Source organism: Oncorhynchus keta, chromosome 24 (assembly GCF_023373465.1).
Source record: "Oncorhynchus keta strain PuntledgeMale-10-30-2019 chromosome 24, Oket_V2, whole genome shotgun sequence".
In the NCBI taxonomy this organism is placed as follows: Eukaryota; Metazoa; Chordata; class Actinopteri; order Salmoniformes; family Salmonidae; genus Oncorhynchus; species Oncorhynchus keta.
Window position 1 is genome coordinate 21,769,499 of NC_068444.1, and position 26,564 is coordinate 21,796,062.

Here is a 26,564-nt window from a genome sequence, read left to right on the forward strand (position 1 = left end):
AAGACTTAGAGAGGAAGGAGCAGTAGGTTAGCTTAGACAAGGAAAGAGAGGAATGAGCAGTTGGTTAGCTAAGACTTGGAAAGAGAGGAATGAGCAGTTGGTTAGCTAAGACTTGGAATGAGCAGTAGGTTAGCTAAGACAAGGAAAGAGAGGAATGAGCAGTTGGTTAGCTAAGACTTGGAAAGAGAGGAATGAGCAGTTGGTTAGCTAAGACTTGGAAAGAGAGGAATGAGCAGTTGGTTAGCTAAGACTTGGAAAGAGAGGAATGAGCAGTTGGTTAGCTAAGACTTGGAATGAGCAGTAGGTTAGCTAAGACAAGGAAAGAGAGGAAGGGGCAGTTGGTTAGCTAGGACAAGGAAAGAGAGGAAGGGGCAGTTGGTTAGCTAAGACTTGGAAAGAGAGGAATGAGCAGTTGGTTAGCTAAGACTTGGAAAGAGAGGAATGAGCAGTTGGTTAGCGAAGACAAGGTAAGAGAGGAATGAGTAGTAGGTTAGCTTAGACAAGGAAAGAGAGGAATGAGCAGTAGGTTAGCTTAGACAAGGAAAGAGAGGAATGAGCAGTAGGTTAGCTAAGACAAGGAAAAAGAGGAAGGGGCAGTTGGTTAGCTAAGACAAGGAAAGAAGGAGCGGTAGGGAGTGGAGAAAATCACATATTTTCATTATCAGAACATGATAAGGCATTACAGGTCACGTGTTTGAACTTGTGATGTAATTCATTGATACTCTCACCTGTGTTTGTAGGAAAGAAACCTTTCCCTGGTTGAAATGGTGCAGTGTGCCCTGCATGTAGGAAGTATAGGAACTGGCTCATGATTGTGATAATAAGGCGATCAGTGTGAGCAAGGCAATTCACAGAACTACTAATCTGGGTCTCATAGTGAGTAGTTATTAGGGAAGTAGGGTGTAAATCAGTCATTCTGAGTGGTCCGACTGCAGTGTAGTCGATCACAAACACACTATATTCCTCACCAAGAGCTGTGTGTATTAAGGCAATGTGTTATATGACAATGTTTCTCCCCAGGAGTTGCACATGGACCAGCAGGCTAAGAAGCACCTTCAGGAGGAGTTTGATGCTGCCCTGGAGGAGAAGGACCAGATGATTACTGTGCTTCAGACCCAGGTGTTTATATACAATACAGTGCAATTTTCACATTTTGTTACATTTTTGTTCAATGTAAAATGCATCACGTTGGGATTTGCCCCCACTAATCTGTACAACAACATACGCAAAGTATAAGAACAATGATAACATTTCTACAATTGATTTAAAATAAAATGTGTTTCAATGAGTGTCTGCTGAACACTGTCAGTATAATCTTGACTGTAGAATAATATCTGATCTTCAGCCTGTGTTGCTCTGTGTTTTGACTGTGTGGTCCCTCCTCCTCTGCCAGGTTGCCCTGATGAAGAAACATCTGAAGGGGGTTCCTGGTGGAGCTGTGGCCCCTGAGGTTGAACATCCTCTCCAGGCTGAAGATGCTTCAGACTCCACCTCTTCCCCACAGAGCCCCTTTAAAGATGCAGGTATTATACAGTACAGACACTATGCTGACTCCCACCCCTGATAGATGATGATGTGTAGATGGACAGTAGCAGACCTGGGTTCAAATAGTATTGTCTGGTGCAATGTAACCAATTGAATAGTGCCTAAGGTGCAAACCCTCTACACTTCTGGCACTCTAGGCAGGCTCAACTAAACACTTAGTGTTTGGATTTCAAATACTATTTTGACCCAGGTCTGAGTAATGTAATGTTGAAATGTTTAGAGCCATTTGTCTTTTATCACATTTATTGAGTATATTTAAAGGGATTAATCACCCAAATGACAAAATGACACATTGGTTTCCTTACCCTGTAAGCAGTCTATAGACAAGGTATGACAGCAGTCCCTGCTTTGATGTAGTTTCCCTGGCACTGTTTAAACATTCACATGTTTTAGTGTTTGTTGCACAAATCCCACCAGCATTTTATACACATTCTATTTATTTTATTTAACCTTTATTTAATCATCAGAAAGTATCTCAAATAGACTGTAAAGCTCAACAAAGTGACTTATAGATGTTTTGAACATGATGTGTGACAAATGCAAATATCGGTGCCATGACTTAAATGGGATTTGTGCCACAAATGCTGAAACATTAGCATGTGGAAACAGTGCCAGGGAAACTAAATCAAAGCAGGGATTGCTGTCATACCTTGTCCGTAGACTGCTCACAGGGTAAGGAAACCAATGTGTAATGTAGGTGAACTATCCCTTTAACACATAAAACCACAACACCAATCCTCTTATTCAGAGGGGTTTTGTTAAATGCGGAAGACACATTTCAGTTGAATGCATTTAATGGTACAACTGACTAGTTATCCTTAACACCTCAGTACTCCTCTTTTTCTGACTGAGCCGCGTTACCTCATCTAAACTGCAGAAGGTCAGCGCTGCCCAGTGAAAACCATGGATAGGGATAGGATTAGAACATATGTACAGTATGTATTTCTATGTAATAGAACATGTATCTCTCCATGGGAGTCCCTTTCTCACTAAGCTGTGTTACCTCTTCCAAACAACAGAGGGCGTCACTGACCCATCTAAAAGCATGGAGGTGCTGCAGAAGAGGGTGACGCGCCAGGAGAATCTGCTCCAGAAGTGTAAGGAGCTGCTCAGGACACACAAGGAGCGCAGTGCCCAGCTGACCAGTGAGAATGACACTCTGCAGGAGCAGCTGCAGGAGAGACTGCAAGAGCTGGAGAAAACCAAGGTGTGTTAACCAATGTCAGTGGAGGCTGGTGGAGGGAGAAATGGAGATAATGTATTGTGATAGTATTCCATGGCTGGAATGGAACGGTATGAAACACGTAATTATAAATGATCAATATTCCATTCCGGAAGTTACAATTAGCCATTTTGTTTAGAAACGGTCACATGGCTCTTCTAATAAACTTTTCTGGAAAGATGGCTTACCCTTCACCCTGGAATACACATTTTAGAAGACCATTTTCCACATATGGCAGCCTGTACTTAGTACACTGTAGTTTTGAAAGGAGTTCATTATATGGGACTGAAGAGTGAGTGTCTGAACTCTGAACCACAGAAGTCAACACTATGGTGTGAACAGTAACACCATGTTTCACAACACTGTTTTATAAATCATCCAATGGAGTCTTGATGGTTTAGTGATCATGTGCCTGGTCTGTGGCTTCACTATCTATTTCTATGACACACACACATGAGGCCCTCATAACGAGACAGAGCTCCAAAGTACACAATGTATGGAAATGGGTGCCATATGTAGGGAATAGGGTGCTATTTACGACTCATCCCAGTGGCTGACCGAGGTCATGTCATTCTGTTTAATAGCACAAAATTGTTCTTTGGTGGAATAATAAGTACATAGTTTAGTTTGGCTGTGGTGTCTGTCGTTTTCACTAGTGGCTGAGAGTGATGCTGGGTGTCAGAACAGGCCTGTGATGACAGACAATAGCTCTGCATCTAAGTGTGATGGGCAGAGGTGTGTGGAGTTGCAGAATGTGTATGTGTGTGCACGAGGTATAGAGGTATCTGTGTGTTTGGGTGGAGTTACTGTGTGTGTGTGGAACCTGGCCAGTGTCTCAGAACAGGGCTGTTCCTGTGACAGAAAGAGCCAGAGGTTAACAGGCGCTCAGCTCTCCGAACTTGCGTGGAGGGTCTTGCTCATCCACACACCCCACACCCTGTAAAACAGACAGCAGCTGTCTCTCAGGCCACCATTTCACCTTTGGGATCTGGTATTTATATGGCAGTGTGGTCTGTTTCGTATTTGTGTTAAATGTTTATTTACCTTATTGTATGTTCTCACACAGTAGTTTCATAGTGACGTGCTAGCTACACTACAGACCACTGCTGCTAACCTAACCTGGTCTATGTGTTGGTTTAGTTGGCCTCGTATGCGGCCTCTGTTGACAACCGCCTTGTGGCTGTGGTGGCCTGGCCTCATGGGTGGTGTAGGGAGACTCTCTGCCTGCCATGCAGAAACATTTTGCAACCTGGCTTGGTACTTCCTTGTTTTATTTAACTTTTTTTTTAACCAGGAAAGTAGCCTGTTCTGAGAGCTGTTTGTGTTGTATTCATTGTTAATTTACTACAGCGGCACACCTGTTCCTTTACTAGAGCGGTGCTCCTGTTCCTTTACTAGAGCGGCGCTCCTGTTCCTTTACCACAGCGGCGCTCCTGTTCCTTTACCACAGCGGCGCTCCTGTTCCTTTACCACAGCGGCGCTCCTGTTCCTTTACCACAGCGGCGCTCCTGTTCCTTTACTAGAGCGGCGCTCCTGTTCCTTTACTAGAGCGGCGCTCCTGTTCCTTTACCACAGCGGCGCTCCTGTTCCTTTACCACAGCGGCGCTCCTGTTCCTTTACCACAGCGGCGCTCCTGTTCCTTTACCACAGCGGCGCTCCTGTTCCTTTACTACAGCGGCGCTCCTGTTCCTTTACTACAGCGGTGCTCCTGTTCCTTTACTACAGCGGTGCTCCTGTTCCTTTACTACAGCGGTGCTCCTGTTCCTTTACTACAGCGGTGCTCCTGTTCCTTTACTACAGCGGTGCTCCTGTTCCTTTACTACAGCGGTGCTCCTGTTCCTTTACTACAGCGGTGCTCCTGTTCCTTTACTACAGCGGTGCTCCTGTTCCTTTACTACAGCGGTGCTCCTGTTCCTTTACTAGAGCGGTGCTCCTGTTCCTTTACTAGAGCGGCGCTCCTGTTCCTTTACTAGAGCGGCGCTCCTGTTCCTTTACTAGAGCGGCGCTCCTGTTCCTTTACTAGAGCGGCGCTCCTGTTCCTTTACTAGAGCGGCGCTCCTGTTCCTTTACCAGAGCGGCGCTCCTGTTCCTTTACCAGAGCGGCGCTCCTGTTCCTTTACCAGAGCGGCGCTCCTGTTCCTTTACCAGAGCGGCGCTCCTGTTCCTTTACCAGAGCGGCGCTCCTGTTCCTTTACCAGAGCGGCGCTCCTGTTCCTTTACCAGAGCGGCGCTCCTGTTCCTTTACCAGAGCGGCGCTCCTGTTCCTTTACCAGAGCGGCGCTCCTGTTCCTTTACCAGAGCGGCGCTCCTGTTCCTTTACCAGAGCGGCGCTCCTGTACAGCGGCGCTCCTGTTCCTTTACCACAGCGGCGCTCCTGTTCCTTTACCACAGCGGCGCTCCTGTTCCTTTACCACAGCGGCGCTCCTGTTCCTTTACCACAGCGGCGCTCCTGTTCCTTTACCACAGCGGCGCTCCTGTTCCTTTACCAGAGCGGCGCTCCTGTTCCTTTACCACAGCGGCGCTCCTGTTCCTTTACCACAGCGGCGCTCCTGTTCCTTTACCACAGCGGCGCTCCTGTTCCTTTACCACAGCGGCGCTCCTGTTCCTTTACCAGAGCGGCGCTCCTGTTCCTTTACCAGAGCGGCGCTCCTGTTCCTTTACTACAGCGGTGCTCCTGTTCCTTTTGATAACTTGCAGATGAATCCATCTTTTACTTTCAAAGATGGTCCATTTATCTTTACCCAAATAGCACCTTCAACCTTCAATATATATATTATCTGATCTCTCCTTCTGTCTGTCTGTTCTCAGTGCCTTCACTGTTGCTTTGATACCTTGCACATTAACCCATTTAAAAAAATATATTTCCTTCCGTTTGTCTTGTCTGAACTACAGGAGCTGCACACCACAGAGAAGACCAAGCTCATCACCCAGCTGCGTGATGCTAAGAACCTTATTGAACAGCTGGAGCAGGACAAGGTGAGTGAAGAGGGCTTCTAATGCTAGCCAGGAGATTCTGGACCTTGCTCACAAACTTAAAAACTATTTGACTAAAACAACATCACCATAGGTAATAAGCTGAAACTGTCAGTTAACTTTCCTTTTTAAGGTTGGTCATATATCTTGATTGAAGCTCCCTTTTAAGCTTCTGAGTCAGTGGAGGCTGGTGACACTTCAAATCAGGCTCATCGTATTGGCAAGAATGGAATCCTAAAGCAACACATGGATACCCGGTGTTTGAAGTGTTGTATACCTTTCATTCCAGCCATTACAATTACCCCATTCATCGATTGCTCCCTTCTTCCACCAGCCTCCACCATTCTGGTCCTAATGTTGAGTGCCCCTAAAATGTCTTCCGCACTTCTGCTTAGTGTGAATGTGTGAAATATAGACAGACATGTTTGTGCTATGCCCCTGAGTGCAGAGATGACATAAACACTCTATCCACGATTGTTGCGCTTGACCATTATCCTCTGGCTCTGCAAGAGATGTGTGTGTGTGTGTGGAGACTGTGACTTGTGAGGTCACACTGATGAATATGGGTTAGGGTTAGAGGCACAGCATAATTGTTGGAAACAATTTAGGGGACTTAGGTTTGATTAAGACATACTACATAGGAGACAACCATAACAGTGCAGATAAAAAAATAATAATTGAGGACCTATTTGAAATATATGTATGTATGTATGTATGTATGTATGTATGTATGTATGTATGTATGTATGTATGTATGTATGTATGTATGTATGTATGTATGTATGTATGTATGTATATATGTATGTATGTATGTATGTATGTATGTATGTATGTATATGTATATATACGTGTGTATATGTGTGTATGTATGTATGTGTGTGTGTGTGTGTATATATGTATGTATATATGTGTGTATATATATATATATATATATATAAGCTCTATATAGAGCTTCCCCGGTCAACGGTAAAGGCTGTTAATGTGAAGTGGGAACGTCTAGGAGCAACAACAAGTGGTAGGCCACAGAAGCTCACAGAAGGGGATCACCGAGTGCTGAAGTGCGTGGTGCGTAAAAATGGTCTGTCCTCAGTTGCAACACTCACTACCGAGTTCCAAACTGCCTCTGGAAGCAACGTCAGCACAAGAACTGTTCGTCGGGAGCTTTGTGAAATGGGTTTCCATGGCTGAGCAGCCTCACACAAGCCTAAGATCACCATTCGCAATGCCAAGCGTCGGCTTTAGTGATGTATAGCTCGCCGCCATTGGACTCTGGAGCTGTGGAAATGGGTTCTCTGGAGTGATGAATTCCGCTTCACCATCTGCTAGTCATACGGACGAATCTGGGTTTGGCGGATGCCGGGAGAACGCTACCTGCCCCAATGCGTAGTGCCAACTGTAAAGTTTGGTGGAGGAGGAATAATGGTCTGGGGCTGTTTTTCATGGTTTGTGCTTGGTCCCTTAGTTCCAGTGAAGGGAAATCTTAATGCTACAGCATACAGTACAATGGCATTCGAGATGATTCTGTGCTTCCAACTTTGTGGCAACAGTTTGGGGAATGCCCTTTCCAGTTTCAGCATTACAATGCTCACGTGACCAATGCGAGGTCCATACAGAAATGGTTTGTTGAAATCAGTGTTGAAGAACTTAATTTGCCTGCACAGAGCCCTGACCTCAACTCCATCGAACACTTTTGAGAGGTCTGGCCGACTGCGAGCCAGACCTAATCACCCAATATCAGTGCCTGACATCACTAATGGTCTTGTGGCTGAATGGAAGCAAATCCCCACAGCAATGTCCCAACATCTAGTGGAAAGCCTTCCTAGAAGTGTGGAGGCTGTTATAGCAGCAAAGGGGGGACCAACTCATTTGGAATGAGGTGTTCGACATACTTTTGGACATGTAGTGTAAGTATGCTCATTAATGTGCTATCCTCTGGGATCACATACACATATCAGCATGTATTATTTTATTCTGAAAGTAAAAATAAATTCAATCCAATCATGGCTGTACCTTCAGGGCATGGTCATAGCAGAGACAAAGCGTCAGATGCATGAGACTCTGGAGATGAAGGAGGAGGAGATCGCCCAGCTCCGCTCCAGAAGCAAGATGGCCGCCGCCCAGAGAGAGGAACTGCAGGAGCAGAAAGAGAAGTCTGAGAAAGCAGGTCAGTGGATCTCTTCTTCATCTTTAGCAATGGGTAAGTTTTACAATATCTAACCAACGATGTGTGTTTGCACCTTCCCCAGGGTTTGAGGAGCTAGAGAAGGCTCTGGCCATGGCCCAGAGGGCTGAGGAGGCACGGAGGCTGCTGCAACTCCAGCTGGAGGAACAGGTGAAGGAGGTAGTGCAGGTTGGGGAAGAGGAGAGGAGGAGTCTGCAGCAGGAGCTCACCAGGGTCAAGCAGGAGGTGGTAACCATCATGAAGGTGAGGGGCATCTACTGTACATCAAAATACTAATGAAAAACTCACTCAGTACTTATGCAGTACTCATGCAGTAGTACACAATCACTACTCACCCAGTACCAAGACCAGGGTTGGCGGCAATTCCATTTCAATCCCTGTAAATTTACTAAGGGGCCGATTACGAACAGAGTTAAGCGCACATAAATGAAACAGAATGACCTTTTTATGCACTTTTCTCTCTGTGTGTATTCTGGACTTGAAATTAAGCATGAGAATAGCATGCTATTCGTTTGGGTGGAGATCTAAGATATAAAGGTGTGGCGGAGGTGTGTCTACACATACGCTGTATTCTGACCTTAATTCCCTGAATAACTACATATATAGTCAACAGCATGCTCTTACCAACTGAGCCACGAAGGACTACCTGTATTTACCCATCATTGCAATCACTTGAAGGTGTAATATTGTGTTGCTATTTGTGTTGTAGAAATCCTCAGAGGAGAAGATGGCAGAGATGGAGAAGCTACATAGTGAAGCACTGGCCAGTAAAGAACAGGAGCTCAGCGCTCGAGTCAACCAGGCCGTGGTAAGTTAATATCTTTTAATACTGTATTTTGTCCACTACACATACACTGCAAAACAAACTCGGCTATAGTTTTGAGCTGTTTGAGCTACATGTTTACGTATATTATGTGAATATTTCTCCGGCACTGTCTTGCTGTTTTATTGTGAGAGTCCTGAGTAAGATATCCAATGTATTTGTTACATATGGCAGATTTCAACGTGAATTGTGTGTTTGGTTTAGGAGCGGTGTCAAGAGGAGCTGGCCCAGGCTGCCAAGGAGTTGGAGCAGCAGTCTGCCCTTGCCCTGGAAGATGCAGAGCTGCAGAAGGCTGCCATAGAGACCGAGGCAGAGACCAATGCTAAGGAAATACTTCTGGAGCTGGAGACCACCAGAACTGTAAGTCCTTGGGTAGTTAATACATGAAGACTAATGCATTATTGATATTTGGAATTAGAATCTTTTGCCGTTTAGCTACTCTATTCAAATATGCTGCACATTGTTGATTCTACAGCAAATAATATAGTCTAATGTATCTAGAAGCTTTACATTGTTGGTTGATTCTATGGCAAACATACAATAAATACACATCTCATTACAGAGAATTCTGGAACTGGAGAGCTCTCTGGAAAGGTACTCCCAACCTGGGTCAGTTCCGGCATCAGATGATCTCTCCACTCAGATGGAGGAGCTGAGGAGAAAACACGAGGAGGAGGTGACTGCACTAGAGGAGAAGCACCGTGAGGAGCTGGAGAAGCACAAGGTAGAGCTGCACCAGGAGGCCTTCGCCCAACACAACGCTGCCATGGAGGAGTTCAGGGCAAAGCACAGAACTGAAGTGGAGACCATCTTGAAGGAGAAAGAGGCCCAGTTGCAGTCCCATGTAGAGGACATGAACCAGAAGACAATGGAGAAGCTTGATGTGAAACAAACTGAGTTGGAAGCCCTTTCCTCTGAGCTCCAGGAGGTGTTGAGGAGCAAGCAGGTTCTTGAGGAGAGACTGGATGCAGTTGAAACCGCTGGTGGGTCATCCAGGCAGGAGCTGGAGCAGAGACTACAGGAGGTGCTGACCAAGCACAGTGTGGATATTGAGGAGATCAAGCTGCAGCATGTGCAGTCCCTGGGAGGGATGGAAAAGACGCTAAAAGAAGAACTCAACAAGTTGATGCTGGTGCTGAAGGAGAAAGAGAAGGAGCTTGAGGCTCACCTTGTCTGTGAGAAAAGACTGAATGAAGAATCAGAGATGGTTCTTCAAGACCGGAATGCCAAGGTTAAAGAATTAGAGGAGCTTAGGAAGAGTTTAAAACAGGCCCAATCCGAAAAGAAGGGCCTTGAGAAATCTAATGCCCAACTCCGTAAGATCAGAGATGAACTCTCACAGTGCAAGAGTCAGTTGATAGATTTAGAGCAAAAACTGGTGACAACTCGAAGTGACTGCCAACAGAAAGAGGAATCTCTTCAACAAAAGGTACAGGAGCTTGAAGAGCTAGAGAAGCAGTTGCAGCAGGCTAAGAAGCAGCTCTCTGAACAGGATACATCTTACACTGATGAACTGAACACTAAGCAAGAGGAAGAAAAGCAACTAAAGAAACAGCTAGAGGACCAGAAGGCTGCTCGTGAGAAGGTAGAAAACATTAAGACCGACATGGAAGCCAAGTTGAAATCACAGGAAGCGAAGATGGAGAAATTTAAAACAAAGAACAAAGAGATGCAGGAGAAATTCAAGAAGAAGCTTCAGGAACTTGAGGAATCTTCAAAAAAGGAGCTGGCAAAGAAGGAGTCAGAGCTATTGCAGAAGGAACAGCAAGGTAAAGAGAAAGTCCTGGAGTCTCAGACAAGTTCAGAAGGCCTGAGCAGTGCTATGTCCCAGCTTGAGGCCAACCACAAGGAAGAACTAGAGAAGATGTGTGAAGTCCATAAGCAAGAGAAGGAAAATCTTGAGCATCATTGGCAGGGAAAGCTGGGACAACAGGAAGAGGAAATACAGGAGAAACACACACAAATACTACAGGAGAAGGTACAGGAATTGGAGGAGGTCACCCAGCAGCTTGGAAAGACCAAAGAAGAAAAAGAGCAAGTTGTGCAGGAAGTGAAGAACATGAAGGAGGAGTTGGTGATGAGACAGACCACTGTGCAGAAACTGCAAGCCGAGCTTAAGGAAGCGGCAGTCAAGATGGAGAGTTTATCTCAATCTGAGGCAATGTTCAAAGAGCAAGTAGAGGTGATAGAGAGGAATCTAAACACGGCTCTGAATGAGAGGAACTCCTTCCAGGATCAGGTGAGCAAGACTGAGGAGAAGGCAAGAGAGACGATCAAGGCTCTGTCTGAGAGGTTTGTAGACACCGAGACGCAGCTTCAAGCTCTTGAGGCTTCTAAGGGTGAAGAAGGGGAGGCCGTTCAGAGGAGGCTTGAACAGCATTCTCTTCAATTGGAAGTCAAGGAAAAAGAACTGCAGAAGCAGTTCACTGGGATTAGCAACGAACTGATGCGTTACTGCAGAGAAATTGAGGCCAGCATCGAAGGTGGTACGAAGGAACTCTCTGAGCGAGTCGAGAGCAGAGTGAGAGAGTTGAAAGAGAGGGTTCTGGGTAATCAGAAGAAGGTAGCACATCTTAAAAACGTTATCCTTACCAAGGTTGACAGGATACGCACTTTGGAGGAGCAACTCCATCAGAGGACAGAGGAGAATAAGAACCTATGCAGTTCACTGGAGCAAATGACTGTTCAGCTAAATGCACACAAAGATGATATCAAAGCCTTAACTGCTGAGAGGGAGTTTCTGCAGAGGGATGCTGAGAATCACGCTCAAGCTCTCTCAGAAAAAGTAATTTGCATTGAACAGCTCAGTGAGGAAAACCGAACCATCTCAGAGAATGTCAAATCAAACGTTGTGCATATCAGCAACTTGGAGAGTATCATAAATGACTTGAAGAACCAGTTATCAGGTAGCCATATGAGGAAGGATGAAGCCATATCACTGCTTGATCAGCAGCACAAGGAGGAGAGACAGAGGCTTGTTTGCAAAATGGAGGAGGTCATTGACAGACTAGAGAAAGAGAAGAAATCTGCAGTGGAGCAAGCCGACACCCTCAGGAACAACCTCACTGAGTTCAAGACGAAAGCAGAGTCCAAGTTCTCTCAGAACCACAATACTGTCAAGTCTCTGCAGACCAGACTTGAGGATATGGAGAAACAGATCTCTGAGAAGAACGAGGCCTTACAGAGGCTGACGGCCAGCATTGATAATCAGTCCGTCAGCAAGTCGGAGATGGACCAAGCCTTGAGTGAAAAGGAGCAGAAAGTCAGTGCCCTTTCTTTGCAAGTGGAGAGCTGCAACAGCCGGCTCAGTGAGCTGGAGGAGCAGTTGGTCCTCAGGACAAAAGAGAGTGAGCAGCTAACTGCTGACCTGAAGCAGCAGCACATTATCAGGGAGAGTGAGAAGCGAGAGCTCACAGAGCATCTACAACAGACCCAGGAGCAGTTCAGAACCCAGAATGTAAATCTAGTCCAGGCTACAGATGAGAAACTGCAGTCCCTGGAGAGGGAGAACCAAACTTTGAAACAAGAGCTGGAGTGGCAAAGGGAAGCCATCGAGAAGACGAAGGCTGAGATTTTCAAGAGCAAAGAGGAGAGTCTGAAGGCGGCTGAAGAGAGGTTGTCAAAAGACAATGCTGGGAAAGTGACCGAGCTGAAGAAGAAAGCTGAGCAGAAAATCAGCCAGATTCGGAAACAGTTGACCTCACAACTTGAGGAGAAGGGAAAAACAATCAAAGACCTTCAAACACAGTTGGAAGAGGCCAAGATCGATGAAGTGAGAAAGAAGCAGCAGGTGGAAACCCTGGAGGAGAAAGAAAATTCCCTTGAGGAAGCCATGGCCAAGATGACGGAAGAGCAGGAGAAACGCATTGAGCAAGTGCGTAGTGATGAAAGACTGGAAAAAGAGAGGTCTTTACAGAGTTTGAAGGACATTTACGAGGAAAAGCTATCATTACTTCAGAAAGACATTTCAAACCAGGAGGAAGCCCTAGCCAAGCTGAAGGAAGAACAAGAAAAACATATTGAGCAAGTACAGAACGTCGAGAGACTTGAGAAAGAGAGCTTATTGGAGAGTTTGAAGAACATGTACGAGGAAAAGCTATTGTCACTTCAGAGAGATATTTTGAACCAGGAAGAGACCAAAGCAAATGAGACCCTCTCAAGGCTTGAGGAGATTAAGATTAATCTTAAGGAAGTGGAGGTGGAAAAAGTAAACTTTCTGGCTGAAATAAGCTGCCTGAAGGATGTTCTGCTTGAGAAGACTGCACTGATCGAACAGCAAAAGACAGAATTGGCTAGCTTAGAAAAACAGGGTATGAATGCAGTGGAGGTCGTGGAGCATTGCACTGCAGAGCAAACCAAGAGTCTCACAGCAGGCAAAGAGACGGAGAACCACTCTCTGACGCAGGAATATGGGGATGCTGAATCTCTGTCGTCCCTGCAGAATAAGCTGGCAGAGGCAGTGCAGGAGAAGCAGAATCTACAGAAAGACTTGCGTTCCCTAAGGAGGGAGCACGAGCAGGATCTGGAGTATGTGAAGAAAGAGTTGGCCCAAGAGAATGAGAAGAAGCTCAAGTAAGTTTGACCTAATGTTTAGTGCAGTCAATCAAACAAACAAACACAATTATTTATAAAGCCCTTTTTACATCAGCAGTCACAAGTGTTTTAGAGTTAGTGATTTAAAGTAGTCAGTTGAGGTCAGAAAATAAATGCTTTCATTGCCATTTTTATTCATCCTTTTTGGTACTTCCTGTTTTTTCTTTCTCTATCCATACTGTATTTTACATTTTCTCTCCCCATTGAACAGGCTTGAGGTCGAGGATCTGGAGATGAAGCAGAACTCGTCCCTGAAGCAGCTGATGAGGGAGTTCAACACACAGATGGCTTTGAAAGAACAGGAGATGACTGCTGCACTGAAGGAGACCATTGGTGAGAGTTTTCTGACAAGCCATTGCATGATAAGACACTGGCAGGTATTACCATTGAAACTTAAAAAATATTTAGAAAGTCGCAGCTTTCCTTTTCTACAGTTAGTTAGCACCTCAAGTTTTTCGGAAGTGCGTCTTACTACTTATGTTACTAGACTGTCAATGCCCAAAACACCGAAATGAATATGCATATATGAAGTCATTATATGTTATAAATTAATTTGTTTTGTGTGACTAAAATGGTTTAAGGTGTTAGTTTATAGTCTAACCATACTCTCAAACTTCACCAATGCAAATTCTTCACTGTTTGATCATTTGTCATGGAATCCACATAAATTAATGTGTAATTGGTCCTTGTAGTATTCATTTGAAGTGTTTCCAATAGAGAAAATGAAATGAGTTTTAAATATGAGTGACTTTTTAGACAGAACAATAGGGGTGAAACGGAGTTGGGAGATGATTGAATTAGGAAACTGTCTCTGTCTGAAAGAATCACCATATGTTTTCACTGTGGTCCAGTCATTAACACTGCATTCCAAAACGGAAGTGAGTGACTGCTTTGTAATATGTGAACTTCAAGGTCTACTACGTGATTTGTTTCTTGGCCCGTATTCAAAAGCTGTCTGAGTACTGAATCTGATCTAGGATCAGGTCTGTCCATTTAATCATATTCGGTGTAACCTAAAAGGCCAAACTGATCCTATATCAGCACTCTTCCTCCTCCGCTCTTCTCTTCCAATCAGGGAAGGCCCAGAGCGTGGAGGTGGAGCTTATGGACAACCATCGGGAAGAGACCAATCAGCTGCAGAAGGTGATCGCCCAGAAAGATGACGACTTAAACAGAACAGTCCATCGATATGAGCAGGTCCTGCAGGTACAGAACTGTATGAATGAATAGCACATGAATGTGTCTCTCGCACTTTTAATAACAACTACTGCTAAACTCTATCAATATGTAAATCATAGCAGTTCCAATGTAACTACAAATATATTACTACAGCTATTACTGTGTAACTACATGGGTATAATGCCATTTTAGCGTAAAGGGTTATATGAATTGACATCTATCATTACAGACTGACTGGTTTGCTTTTAGAAAGTAGTTTACAAGTAGGATTTACTGGTCCAACATTGGGTCTGTTTTCCTCAGAATAATTAGTCCACTTGTGTTTTGTTTCCACGCCGTGATTCGAATAGTATTGTGATACTGGTCACTAGTCCAGTGTAAGGGTTTTCTTCTGGTGAAAGAGAGGCGGACCAAAATGCAGCGTGGTGGTTATTCATGTTTTTAATAAAGATGACTATACATGAACAGACTATACAAAACAAGAAAAGTGAAAACCTAAACAGTCCTATCTGGTGCAAACACAGAGACAGGAACAATCACCCACAAAACCCAACACAAAACAGGCTACCTAAATATGGTTCCCAATCAGAGACAATGACTAACACCTGCCTCTGATTGAGAACCATATCAGGCCAAACATAGAAATAGACAAACCAGACACACAACATAGAATGCCCACCCAGCTCACGTCCTGACCAACACTAAAACAAGGAAAACACATACGAACGATGGACAGAACATGACATCCAGACACTCCTATCAGTTCCTGACATATTTTTCAACTTTGAGCTTTATTAGAAAAGGACATGTACTCCACCCATCATCCGGAAACTGTTACTGACATGGAACCTCCTCCCTTCAATCAGTCCCCCAGAGATACCTTCTGGCTGTAGTGTCTGCTGAATGATTTACATTAAAGACTACTAGACTGTGTGTGTGTGTGTGTGTGTACCTTCTGACAGTCTGTTAAGTGATTTACATTTGAAACTAGACTAAATTACTATAGAGGGATAGTCTGCTCTGCTCAGTTAAGTAAACTACAATAAAAGCTGTCTTCTCTCATTCATCACTGTCTCCAGACAATGAAAGTAGGGAGGCCTTAAGTAGAGTAGCACTTGGTATTTGACTGACTGACAATACTGTGCAGTTGTGATAGCAGACTATATAGAGATGAAACACACACTGAAGGCTTTTAGCTGAAATGTTTGTTTGCTGATCAAATAAATAAATGGAAAAAAAGTGCAGGCAAAAAACATAGAAAAATACATAGAAATACACTAAAATAATAGGGGAAAGTTATTTGAAATTACTGTACTTTTTGAGTACAGAGCTACTGTATTTTCTAAGAAAGGAAATGACTGGGCCGTGGTTGTCCTGTTCTTCCCGGCAGAGTCGAGAGGTGGAGATGGGGGACAGAGTGTGGCAGGTACAGAAAGAGCTGGAGGACCTGCAGGCAAGGACCCACAGCGGCAGTGGAGAGGTACGGTATCTCAGTTCATACTGTACATGTTTATTGGGTGAAGCTAGGAGTAGGGGTTAAAACTTTTAAACAAATTGGCATCCTTGATGTTAAGGGGAAAAAATGCCTGAAAAATCACAAAATTAAAATCACAGTGCAGTTATTACAAAACTACCACTAACAAGTCCTGATCATCAACATAAAGGGGAAAATTAAACAAATACCTAACGCAACAATGCTGGAACAATGCTGGAACATTGCTGGAACAAAATATATTTTTTAGCTACTTTATAATGAGGGAGAGTGAGCGGCTCGAAGCAGAGCAGCAGCTCACGTGAGAGTGACGCAGGGAGGGAGAGAGAGATGACAACCAAGTCGACTCGCGCTGGTAGACTAACTTATTGCTAGTTATGTATCATCTCATCTGATTACATAGTACTGGCCTTGACTGCATCAAACCGAGAGTAGTTAAGCTAGCTAACGTTAGCTAGAATAGTTGAGACTACATAATTTGAACTGTGCACTCCCTCCCCTTTCGAATCCTACAGTAACAACTCCATTCGGATTATTAAGTAATGTTGACTTTTGGGCTTGTTGCATGTCCTTCTCATTTAACCTTTAGTTAGATATCGCCTAATAGCTTGCCACACAGAGGCTCTAGCTCTGACTATAGCCTAGTGCCGGTTTGATGACTTTTGATTGGATGACAACAACAAGCTACACGAGCCACTCTTGTGAAAAGCAAGAGCACCAGCAGCATAAATTTTATAATTTTCTCTCTGTAGGAAGTGCAATGTAGACCATCTGCATTGTGAATTCACATGGAATTGTATGCATTTTCTTCTTGTTTTGATGGAAAACCAATAACAAAATGTCAGTTTAAACATTAAGAAAAGGTTCCATTTGTCACATCCCTAGCGAGGAGCACAACTAGCGGCACAGGGTTAGCCACAGAGCAGTTTGGGAATTAACTGCCACCACCCACTGGTTGCTTGGCTCACTCCTGCCAGATTTCTCCCGTCAGCCCTGAGACTCAAAACGGCAACCATCCGGTTACTGGCCCTTCTCTCTTAACTTTGAGGCTACCGCCGCCCCATCGCTACAGGTTTACCGGTTTATTCATACTGTATTTAATTTACCCCCGCACACAGGATGTCAAAAGAGGTTGCCATATCTGTGGTATTTTCCCACTGACTGTGTGTCTCAAATTTCACCGTATTTCCTATTTAGTGCACTACTTTTGACTAGAGCCTTCTATGCCCTGATCAAAAGTAGTGCACTATGAAGGGAATAGGTTGACTTTTTGGGAAACCCATATAGCCCTGGAGGCTTCGCTTGGCTGGATGACATATAGAATGGGATTCTGTTGAAGCAATACATTAATACAGCTTCCTGCTCATCCCGCTCACAAAAGAGACTCAACCACACACACCTCTGCACAAGCGGTCATTTTACTTCATCCTGCCTCTCCGTGGGCCTGTATTTGAAACACCTATGTGTCTGATGGAGGAAAGATTACCGGTTCAGTGTGGAAAGCCAAGAAAAGCCTAGTCTCTCTCTCTCTCTCTCTCTCTCTCTCTGTCTCTCTCTGTCTCTCTGTCTCTCTCTCTCTGTCTGTCTGTCTGTCTGTCTGTCTGTCTGTCTGTCTGTCTGTCTGGCTCTCTGGCTCTCTGGCTCTCATAATTATTTTTTATTTTTCCAAAAGTTCAGAGTTTACGAGCTTAACAGTTAGTGTCAGCTATCTTCTGGTTTGTTGTGGAGTAAAAATGTGTTTGTCTGTGTGTGTTAACAACAGGAACTTTAAAGACATTCAAGGCAATTGTCAAAGGGTGTGGCTTACATATTTTGCTGTTATCAGGCGATGGGTTCTATTAGTAAGGTGGCTGGTCTCCAGAGCTAACTGGATGATCTGAGGATTTCTTGTATCAGACTGGGTAGTGTTCTCTTTTGGAAAACAGGTTTAAAGAGGCAGTACACCCCCTCTTTATTCCTCCATCCAGACCTATGTTCAAATACTATTCAAAATACTGCCTGGAGAGCCAGAAGGGCAGAGGCTTTGTGAGTATTCTATGGGTTCCATTTCGCCAGGCAAGCTCAATCAAGCCCAGATAAAGTATGTGAATGTTAAATATTATTCAAACCCAGGTCTGGTACACACATTCCACCCTCCATCCCTGTTCCCAGTTAATCTTCTGTGTCAGAAATGGCACTCTATTCCCTATAAGTAGTGCTCTATATGTGTAGTAGGGTGCTATTTGGGACGTAGTCATTCTCTGGACGGCAGATGTATGCTTTAAAAAGGACAGGGATCTAGAGAGAGAGGTAGAAAGGCAGGAGGAGAGGGCAAATTAATACTCATGTGTTGTTGTGTAGAGAGACCCTCAGACTAACACCCACGCTCAGTCACACATTCACATGCCAGAACACATTCACCACATCACACACTCTACACAGACATTATCAGCTTGCACGCACGCACACCTACACACACACACAGGACACACTCCCCCATATACACACACAATGAAGTGCAGCTCTTTTTTCGTTCACCTCGCTGTTGCATATTTCCAAGCTGATGTAATATCTTTGTGGGGATTGTATGGGGTTACACTCAGGAAGGACTACCCTTATTCAGGGCCTCAACCGGCCACTCTACTCATGTAGATGTCAGGTCAGTCGCTCTGTCTCTATGCTTTACAGACGCTGTGAAATAGAGCACTCACATGATGCTCCTATAAAAGTGACATTTATTTTCTTTCTCCATCTTTCAGGTTAATCACATTGAGATTGGAATCTCTGTTCAGGAGAGCTCTGAAACAATGTTCAAACCATTTCCCATTTAGGAGGAACGTCCAAAACTAGACCTACAGTTTCTTTGTCGCTATTGATTTGTTGCTCATGTCTGTTATTGATGATTGAGTGGTATTGGTTCAGATGGGTGTGGAGGAGCTGCAGGCCCAGCTAGCTGAGAAGACCACCCTGCTCAGTGAGGCCAGGTTGAAGGAGCAGCAGTTTGTTGACAGGGTGAGTGTCACAGGTGGTGCCAAGCATAACCGTACTCTTCTGGCTTGGATGTTTTTTTTGTTCTTTCTTTAAAAAATTATCCAGCTCTTATTAGGGTTCAGTGCCTTGCTCAAATGCACATCGACAGATTTTTCACCTAGTCAGCTCGGGGATTCAAACCAGCAACCTTTTGGTTACTGGCCCAATACTCTTTACCGCTAGGCTACCTTTCCATTATGGTTCCAGCAACTATGATGATGATATATGGCCAGCACAGTACAGCTTGGCTCAGTAGTGGGAAAAGGGCATCAGTTGACCTTGGTCTTTCAGTCTCTGTCTCTCTACGGTACAGTACATCCCTCATTCCACACCACTGTATTCCTCTCTTCCTTTCCAGGACTCTTTCACCCTCCGGCCATCCTATCTGACTGTTAGTCTATCTCTTTGGATTAAGTTCATTACATGGAACATCTGTTTATTCTTGCTGTAACCTTATAAACAATTACCCTGCCCCTTCCCACTGTTACACACACACACACACACACACACACACACACACACACACACACTGTTTCTCTCACACATTGTGTGGACTGATCGTTCTCCAAATAAACTAACCCCTGGATGACCATAGCAGGCCAGTATATTGCTATTTATCTCCCACAAACTGTTCAGTACAAGTAATTTAAAAGAACACAACCACTTGAATAAAATGGTAACACTTTACTAAGCATGTAGGTATGACAGTTCATAACTTGTTATAAGCATGTATAATGCTTTACACTTGCAGACTTTAATTAAAGTGTTCCCAAAAAAGGAATCCCTTTTGTCGATTTTGTGCTTTTTTCTAATGTACTTTTCCCCTTCTAGATCCACTCACTGGAGGACAAAATGAGATGTGCCCACAAGAACTCAGTGTTGACTCATATGGGGAGCACGTTCAAAGGTAATGTTAACTTAAACATCTATATTTAAGTAATAAGGCCCGAAGTGATGTGGTATATAGTCAATATACCACGACTAGGGGCTGTTCTTCGGCCCAACGCAAAGCAGGGTGCCTGGACACAGCCCTTAGCCGTGGTATATTGGCCATATATCACAAGCCCCCGATGTGCCTTATTGCTGTTGTAAACTGGTTATCAACGTAATTAGAGCAGTAAAAATAAATGTTTTGTCATACCGGTCTGCTATACCATGGCTGTCAGCCAATCAGCATTCAGGGCTTGAAACACCCAGTTTATAATAACATTTATATAAAACATCTATACTACTTTACATATAAGCATCTATATAACAGAGGGATTCTTTCCTCTGGTCCAATGCCCCAGGGCAGTGATTGGGGACATTGCCCTGTGTAGGCTGCCGTCTTTCGGATGGGACGTTAAATCCTGACTCTGTGTTCACTAAAGAGCCCATAGCACTTTTCGTAAGAGTAGGCGCGTTAACCCCGGTGTACTGGCTAAATTCCCAATCGGGCCCTCGTACAACCATGGCCACCTAATCATCCCCAGATTCCAATTGGCTCATTCATACCTCTTCTCTAACCCCTGTAACTAACTGTAATTAAGAATGTGTTCTCAGTCAACTTACCAGGTAAAATAAAACAAATACACTACAAGACCAAAAGTATGTGAACATCTGCTCGTTGAACATCTCAATCCAAAGTCATGGGCATTAATATGGAGTTGGTCCCCCCTTTGCTGCTATAACAGCCTCCACTCATCGGTGAAGGCTTTCCACTAGATGTTGGAACATTAGTGCGGTTGGGCACTGATGTTGGGTGATTGGGCCTGGCTCGCAATCGACGTTCCTATTCATCCCAAAGGTGTTCGATAGGGTTGAGGTCAGGGCTCTGTTCAGGCCAGTCAAGTTCTTCCACACGGATCTCGACAAACCATTTCTGTATGGACCTTGCTTTGTGCACGGAGGTATTGTCATGCTGAAACAGCTAAGGGCCTACCACAAAGTTGGAGGCACAGACACAACTAAAATGTCTTTTTTAGAATGTCATTGTATGCTGTAGCGTTAAGATTTCTCTTCATTGGAAATAAGGAGCCTAGCCTGAACCATGAAAAACAGCCCCAGACCTTTTTAATCCTCCACCAACGGTAAAGTTTGCCATTTTGGCTATGTATCTTATTTTTCACACCCGTACAGCATACAGATAGATACAGAGCAGAGAATCTGTCACAGTGCGAGAGCTGCTACTGCAGCATCTCAAACGGCAACAGAAGGCAGGCTTCATCAGCATGTCACACACCACTTTGCAATGAGCTGGAGGCAGTAGGTTATGCATTTTGAAAACATACTTCGTTTGAAACCTGAATATTTTAATACATATGAGGCATGTCTTACCTTGCTTCAAAGTAGCCTATTAGATCTCTTTTTCTCCATTTCTAATGGATATTTTCATCACTGTCACATGAAACTGTGGTGCGCTTTTGACAACAGTGTTTTCCAGCTAATTGCATTATGGAATGAACATACCCACGTATCCTACTGCCTTGTGCGCTTATAATGTAATATGAACTGAAATACTAGTTTATCAACATTTTAAGCCAAACATTCTGATATGTTGCATCAGACTCATTGCTTTTTAACTGGGTTTTTTGTGTAGCCTAGGCCTCGTTGTTGTATGCATTTGGGCTCTGTCTTCCCACAACTGTCCTCGAGTCTGTTTGCAATAGGCTGTTTCTCGACAAGCTGACCAATATAATAGGTAAACTTTTCTACTATGGGGGCTGGTAGGTTGACATAGGCTAGTGCTGTTCGATACTCATCTTGGCTGAGGAAAGTAAATGTGGCAGTTATTTTAACATGTTTGAAGTGCACATCAGAGTTTGGTAAGAAGATACGCACATCGTTGCATCCTCGACTTGTATGGTCTGTTCATATGAATTACCATAATCTAAATGTGATTTCTGTCATTCTGAGCACCGTGGGTGGACACCCTAATCAGGTTATGCACCCAGTGTATGTGCGTCCTACAGATTTCTCAAATGTCCGGTAAATTAAAATGTTGCCGGTGAAATGTCCAGCGCCACATTTTCCATATGGAAACCTTGGTATGAATTGATGTCATATGCCAATGGAAGGGAAGGAAATGCACCTGTCTTCCTTATTTAGGAGATAAATGTAAACATGTTCAAGCCAGTCTAAACTAAACGATGCCAGAGACTGGGCATGTTATTGATTGTAGTAATATGTGCTGCGTGTGAGTGATAGTTTGACTTGTCCACACATGTAATCCCAGCTGTGCTGCTGACTCTGTGGGAGAATAGTACCTCTAACATCACTGCTATTAATCTGTCAAGTCAATCTGCGAACACACACACACGGCACGCACCGTTGAACATGGATAACAAATATGTGACATGGGACGCAGGGGTTTTGAGAGAGGGTGTGGAGGAGAGGGGAGGATAGGGTAGAGGAAGGCGGGACTGTCAAACTAAATTCTAGCCTCTTCATGGACCTTCCCTGCTGGCGTAATAAAGAGAATCGGCTGTCGGAAGGGAAAGTGGGATGAGGAGGTGGGGAACCAGGTGAAAATTAATCCCAGGACATAATGGCTTTTGCAGGCTGCAGTCTTGTTTCCCACGCAAAAACCCCTAACGCACAGCACACGGCCTGGCCTCCCTGGCCTATCCCCGTGCCTCCTGGCCTGAAGTTTCACCACTCAATATCAAATGCTCTCTCCAACCCGAGACACCTGGGGTCCACTCTTTTTGTCCTCCGTGTTTGAACAACCCTCTTGGCCAGGTCACATCCTAACCTCTTCCCTTTATGCTTACCCCATTACTTCATATTCCATAGCTTCTCTATTCTAGCTGCAGAGAAGCCTGCTGGTCCAGTGACTCACTCACACCACTGTTGACGGCCTTGGCATATATTAACACCATCTAAATATGGCTTCTGCTGTCTTGAACACTGTGAAACCCTGATAACACCGCTGAGCTGTACTCAGCCATAGTTGTTGGTAATGTGCTAAAAAGGAACAATGTGAAAACAATTTCCAAGCAATTATAGTTAGTTTAGAAACTACCTTAGAATAATGGCTCCTGGTCAAGAGGTTAATGAGGAGTGGTTCCAGGTAGAGGGACTCGCTGCTATGTTGTGTAGGGTGGGTCCTCAGCCCCCTGTTTTAGTGTTACTCTTCTGTGGGTTCAGCTGGGGTACCCTGCCCAGTGATTGAAGGTCAGGAGGTCAGAGGGCGCAAAGGATTTATTAGCCAGGCCGTTTCTCCACGCCTGATGATCAAAGGCTATTTTGCGCAACCTCTTCTCTTCATCATGCCTTTCTTTCCTACCTTTCCCTTTCCTAACCCTTTACCTTTCAACCTCAAGGCCATCTCTATCATGTTCAGATGCTGGCCCCAACATCTCTATGGAACATATTGTACTTACAGAGGAAATTCTTTGCACAGCTCCAAGTTGTTACACACAATGATTCACCCCCTAGGCATTTTTCCTATTTTGTTGTATTACAATCTGTTTTTATTTGAATTTCATGTAATGGACATACACAAAAGAATCCAAATTTGTGAAGTGAAATGAAAAAAATAACTTCATAAATTGAAAAGTGTTGCATGCATATGTATTCACCCCTTTGCTATGAAGCCTCTAAATAAGATCTGGTGCAACCAATTACCTTCAGATGTCACATAATTAGGTAAGTAAAGTCCACCTGTGTGCAATTTGTGACATGATCTCAGTGTGTATATAAACCTGTTCTGAAAGGCCCCAGAATCTGCAACACCACTAAGCAAGGGGCACCAACAAGCAAGCGGCACCATGAAGACCAAGAAGCTCTCCAAACAGGTCAGGGACAAAGTTGTGGAGAAGTACAGATCATGGTTGGGTTATAAAAAAATATTTGAAACTTTGAACATTCCACGGAGCACCTTGTATTAAAAAATGGAAATAATATGGCACCACAACAAACCTGGCAAAAGAGGGCTGCTGACCAAAACTCACAGACCAAGCTAGGAGGGCATTAATCAGAGGCAACAAAGAGACCAAAGATAACCATGAAGGAGCTGCAAAGCTCCACAGCGGAGATTGGGGGATCTGTCCATAGGACCACTTTAAGCCATACACTCCACAGAGCAGGGCTTTATGGAGGAGTGGACAGAAAAAAAGCCATTGCTTAAAGAAAAAAATAGCAAACATGTTTGGTGTTCGCCAAAAGGCATGTGTGAGACTCCCCAAACATAGACTCCCCAAACATAGGGAAGAAGGTACTCTGGTCAGATGAGACTAAAATTGAGATTTTTGGCCATCAAAGCAAATGCTATGTCTAGTGCAAACCCAACACCTCTCATCACCCCAAGAATATCATCCCCAAGCATGGTGGTGGCAGCATCATGCTATGGGGCTGTTTTTCATTGGCAGGGAAATTGGTCAGAATTGAAGGAATGATAGATGGCGCTAAATGCAGGGATATTCTTGAGGGAAACCTGTTTCAGTCTTCCAGAGATTTGAGACTGGGATGGAGGTTCACATTCCAGCAGGACAATGACCCTAAGCATATTGCTAAAGCAACACTCAAGTTATTTAAGGGTAAACATTTAAATGTCTTGGAATGGCCTAGTCAAATCCCAGACCTCAATCCAACTGAGAATCTGTGGTATGACTTAAAATTTGCGAATTTTGCCCAGTTGTGGTACGCTAAGCTCAAGTCCTTTTACGAGGGCCTCCCATCTCCCAAAAATAGGAACACACCCACCCCAGCAGCTTGAGGATTTATCAGCCTATTTGCATTTGAAGTTGGAGCACATCGACTGGTATTTCCATCAATGAAAAAAAAGCACTATTTTGCAATTTGGCCAGCAACAATTTTTATCTGCTTTTCATTTTTTTTATCAACCAAAAGCCGGCATTTACGGCTAACGGAAACCCTGAACTGGACTGTTTGTAATGTTCTTTCGGTGTACTAGTGCTCATCTAGGCCATGTGCCATGCTTTCCAGTTTTGGTCGTTTTTGTATTTGGCACTTGGTTTGAACCCACGCCTGTGCACTGCTGTAAGGGTTTCCATGTTCTGTAACTAATTGAAACATTATTCACTCCCTTTTTGTTTAGGCATGCCTAAATTAGTTCAGGAGTAAAATTTGGCTTAACAAATCACATAAATTACATGGACACACTCTGTTTGAGTGTGTCCAAGCACAGATAAAACTAAAAAGACCAGGGAACTTTTCGAAAGCCTCAAGGAAGGGCGGTGATTGGTAGATGGGTAACAATTCAGACAAATAACAACATTGTAGTGACTCCACAATAATGATCGAAATGACAGAGTGAAAATAATACAAATATACAGAATACAAATATTCCAAAACATGCATCCTGTATGCAACAAGGCACTAAAGTAGAACTGCAACAAACAAGAAAACACGTCAAAGGAAAGCACTTTTTGGCCTAAATGCAAAGCCTTGCAAAAGTTGGGGCAAATCCAACACAGCACATTACTGAGTAACTGCCTCTTTATTTTCAAGCATGGTGGTGGCTGCATCATTGTATGGGAATGCTTGACATCGGCAAAGACTGGGGAGTTTGTCAGGATACAAAGAAATGGAATTGAGCTAAGCACAGGCAAAATCCTAGATGAAAACCTGCTTTACACCAGACACTGGGAGAGGAATTCACCTTTCAGCAGGACAATAATCTACAACAAATCTTAAGGCCAAATCTAGCTACACTGGAGTTGCTTACTAAGAAGACTGTGAATGTTCCTGAGTGGCCAAGTTACCATTGTTGGCTTAAATCTGCTTGAAAATGCCTGTCTTGCCATGATCCCCAACACCTTGACTGAGCTTGAAGAATTAATGTGGATGCTAGCATGATTACAGATAATCCTGAACGAATCGTGAATAATGATAATGAGTTTGAAAGTTAGACGCACAAATATCATACACCCCCCACCCCACACACACACACACACACACACACACACACACAAAAATGATAACCTCCCCTGTTATTATAATGGTGAAAGGTTAGCATGTCTTGGGAGTATGATATTTGTGCGCCAAACTTTCTCACTCATCATTCACGATTCATTCAGGATTATCTGTAATCATGGTAGCATCCACATTAATGTAGAAGTGTTAGAAACATTCTATTCTTATTTACAATAAAATTGACTCCAATGACACACACTACATTATTTACCATTATTTTCTATTGTGCACAAATGATCAGAAACACAACCAAAACAAACAACATTTGCATCCAACCAGTTTGTAGAGTCACCAGCTTTATGTAGTCATTGCGTGCTATGAATAGGGGTCCAAATACTTTTAATATACATACTGTATACAGTGTAAGTGAACTTGTCCCCTAAAATGGAGGGGACTATGTACCAAAAGTGCTGTAACTTCTAAACGATTCACCCGATATGGATAAAAATACTCTCAAATGAAATCTGACAGTCTCCACTTTAACCTCACAGTCATTGTATCATTACAAATCCAAAGTGGAGTACAGAGCCAAAACGACAACAAATGTGTCCCAATTATTTTGGAGCTCACTGTATGTCCTAGTTAATAGCTTGGTGACTGAATTCACTGATGATCAAGATTTTACAAC

General features: G+C 43.8%; 1 protein-coding gene across 2 annotated transcripts in view; it reads left to right on the forward strand.

The window, feature by feature from the left end:
* The first annotated feature begins 999 nt into the window (after positions 1-999).
* golga4 (golgin A4) overlaps positions 1,000-26,564 on the forward strand; it is a 29,555-nt gene continuing 3,990 nt past the window's right edge. The window contains exons 1-15 of one of the 2 annotated variants that reach the window (XM_052477966.1): positions 1,000-1,119; positions 1,394-1,523; positions 2,565-2,752; positions 5,660-5,743; positions 7,757-7,904; positions 7,987-8,165; positions 8,632-8,730; positions 8,950-9,105; positions 9,308-13,317; positions 13,550-13,671; positions 14,414-14,544; positions 15,908-15,997; positions 18,911-19,000; positions 19,850-19,925; positions 23,716-23,796. In XM_052477966.1, the coding sequence (XP_052333926.1) occupies positions 1,030-1,119; positions 1,394-1,523; positions 2,565-2,752; positions 5,660-5,743; positions 7,757-7,904; positions 7,987-8,165; positions 8,632-8,730; positions 8,950-9,105; positions 9,308-13,317; positions 13,550-13,671; positions 14,414-14,544; positions 15,908-15,997; positions 18,911-19,000; positions 19,850-19,925; positions 23,716-23,796 (5,674 nt within the window). In that variant the 5' untranslated portion in view covers positions 1,000-1,029. The remainder of the gene's footprint in view (positions 1,120-1,393; positions 1,524-2,564; positions 2,753-5,659; positions 5,744-7,756; positions 7,905-7,986; positions 8,166-8,631; positions 8,731-8,949; positions 9,106-9,307; positions 13,318-13,549; positions 13,672-14,413; positions 14,545-15,907; positions 15,998-18,910; positions 19,001-19,849; positions 19,926-23,715; positions 23,797-26,564) is intronic. The other variant, XM_035801074.2, reaches the window with a different exon arrangement.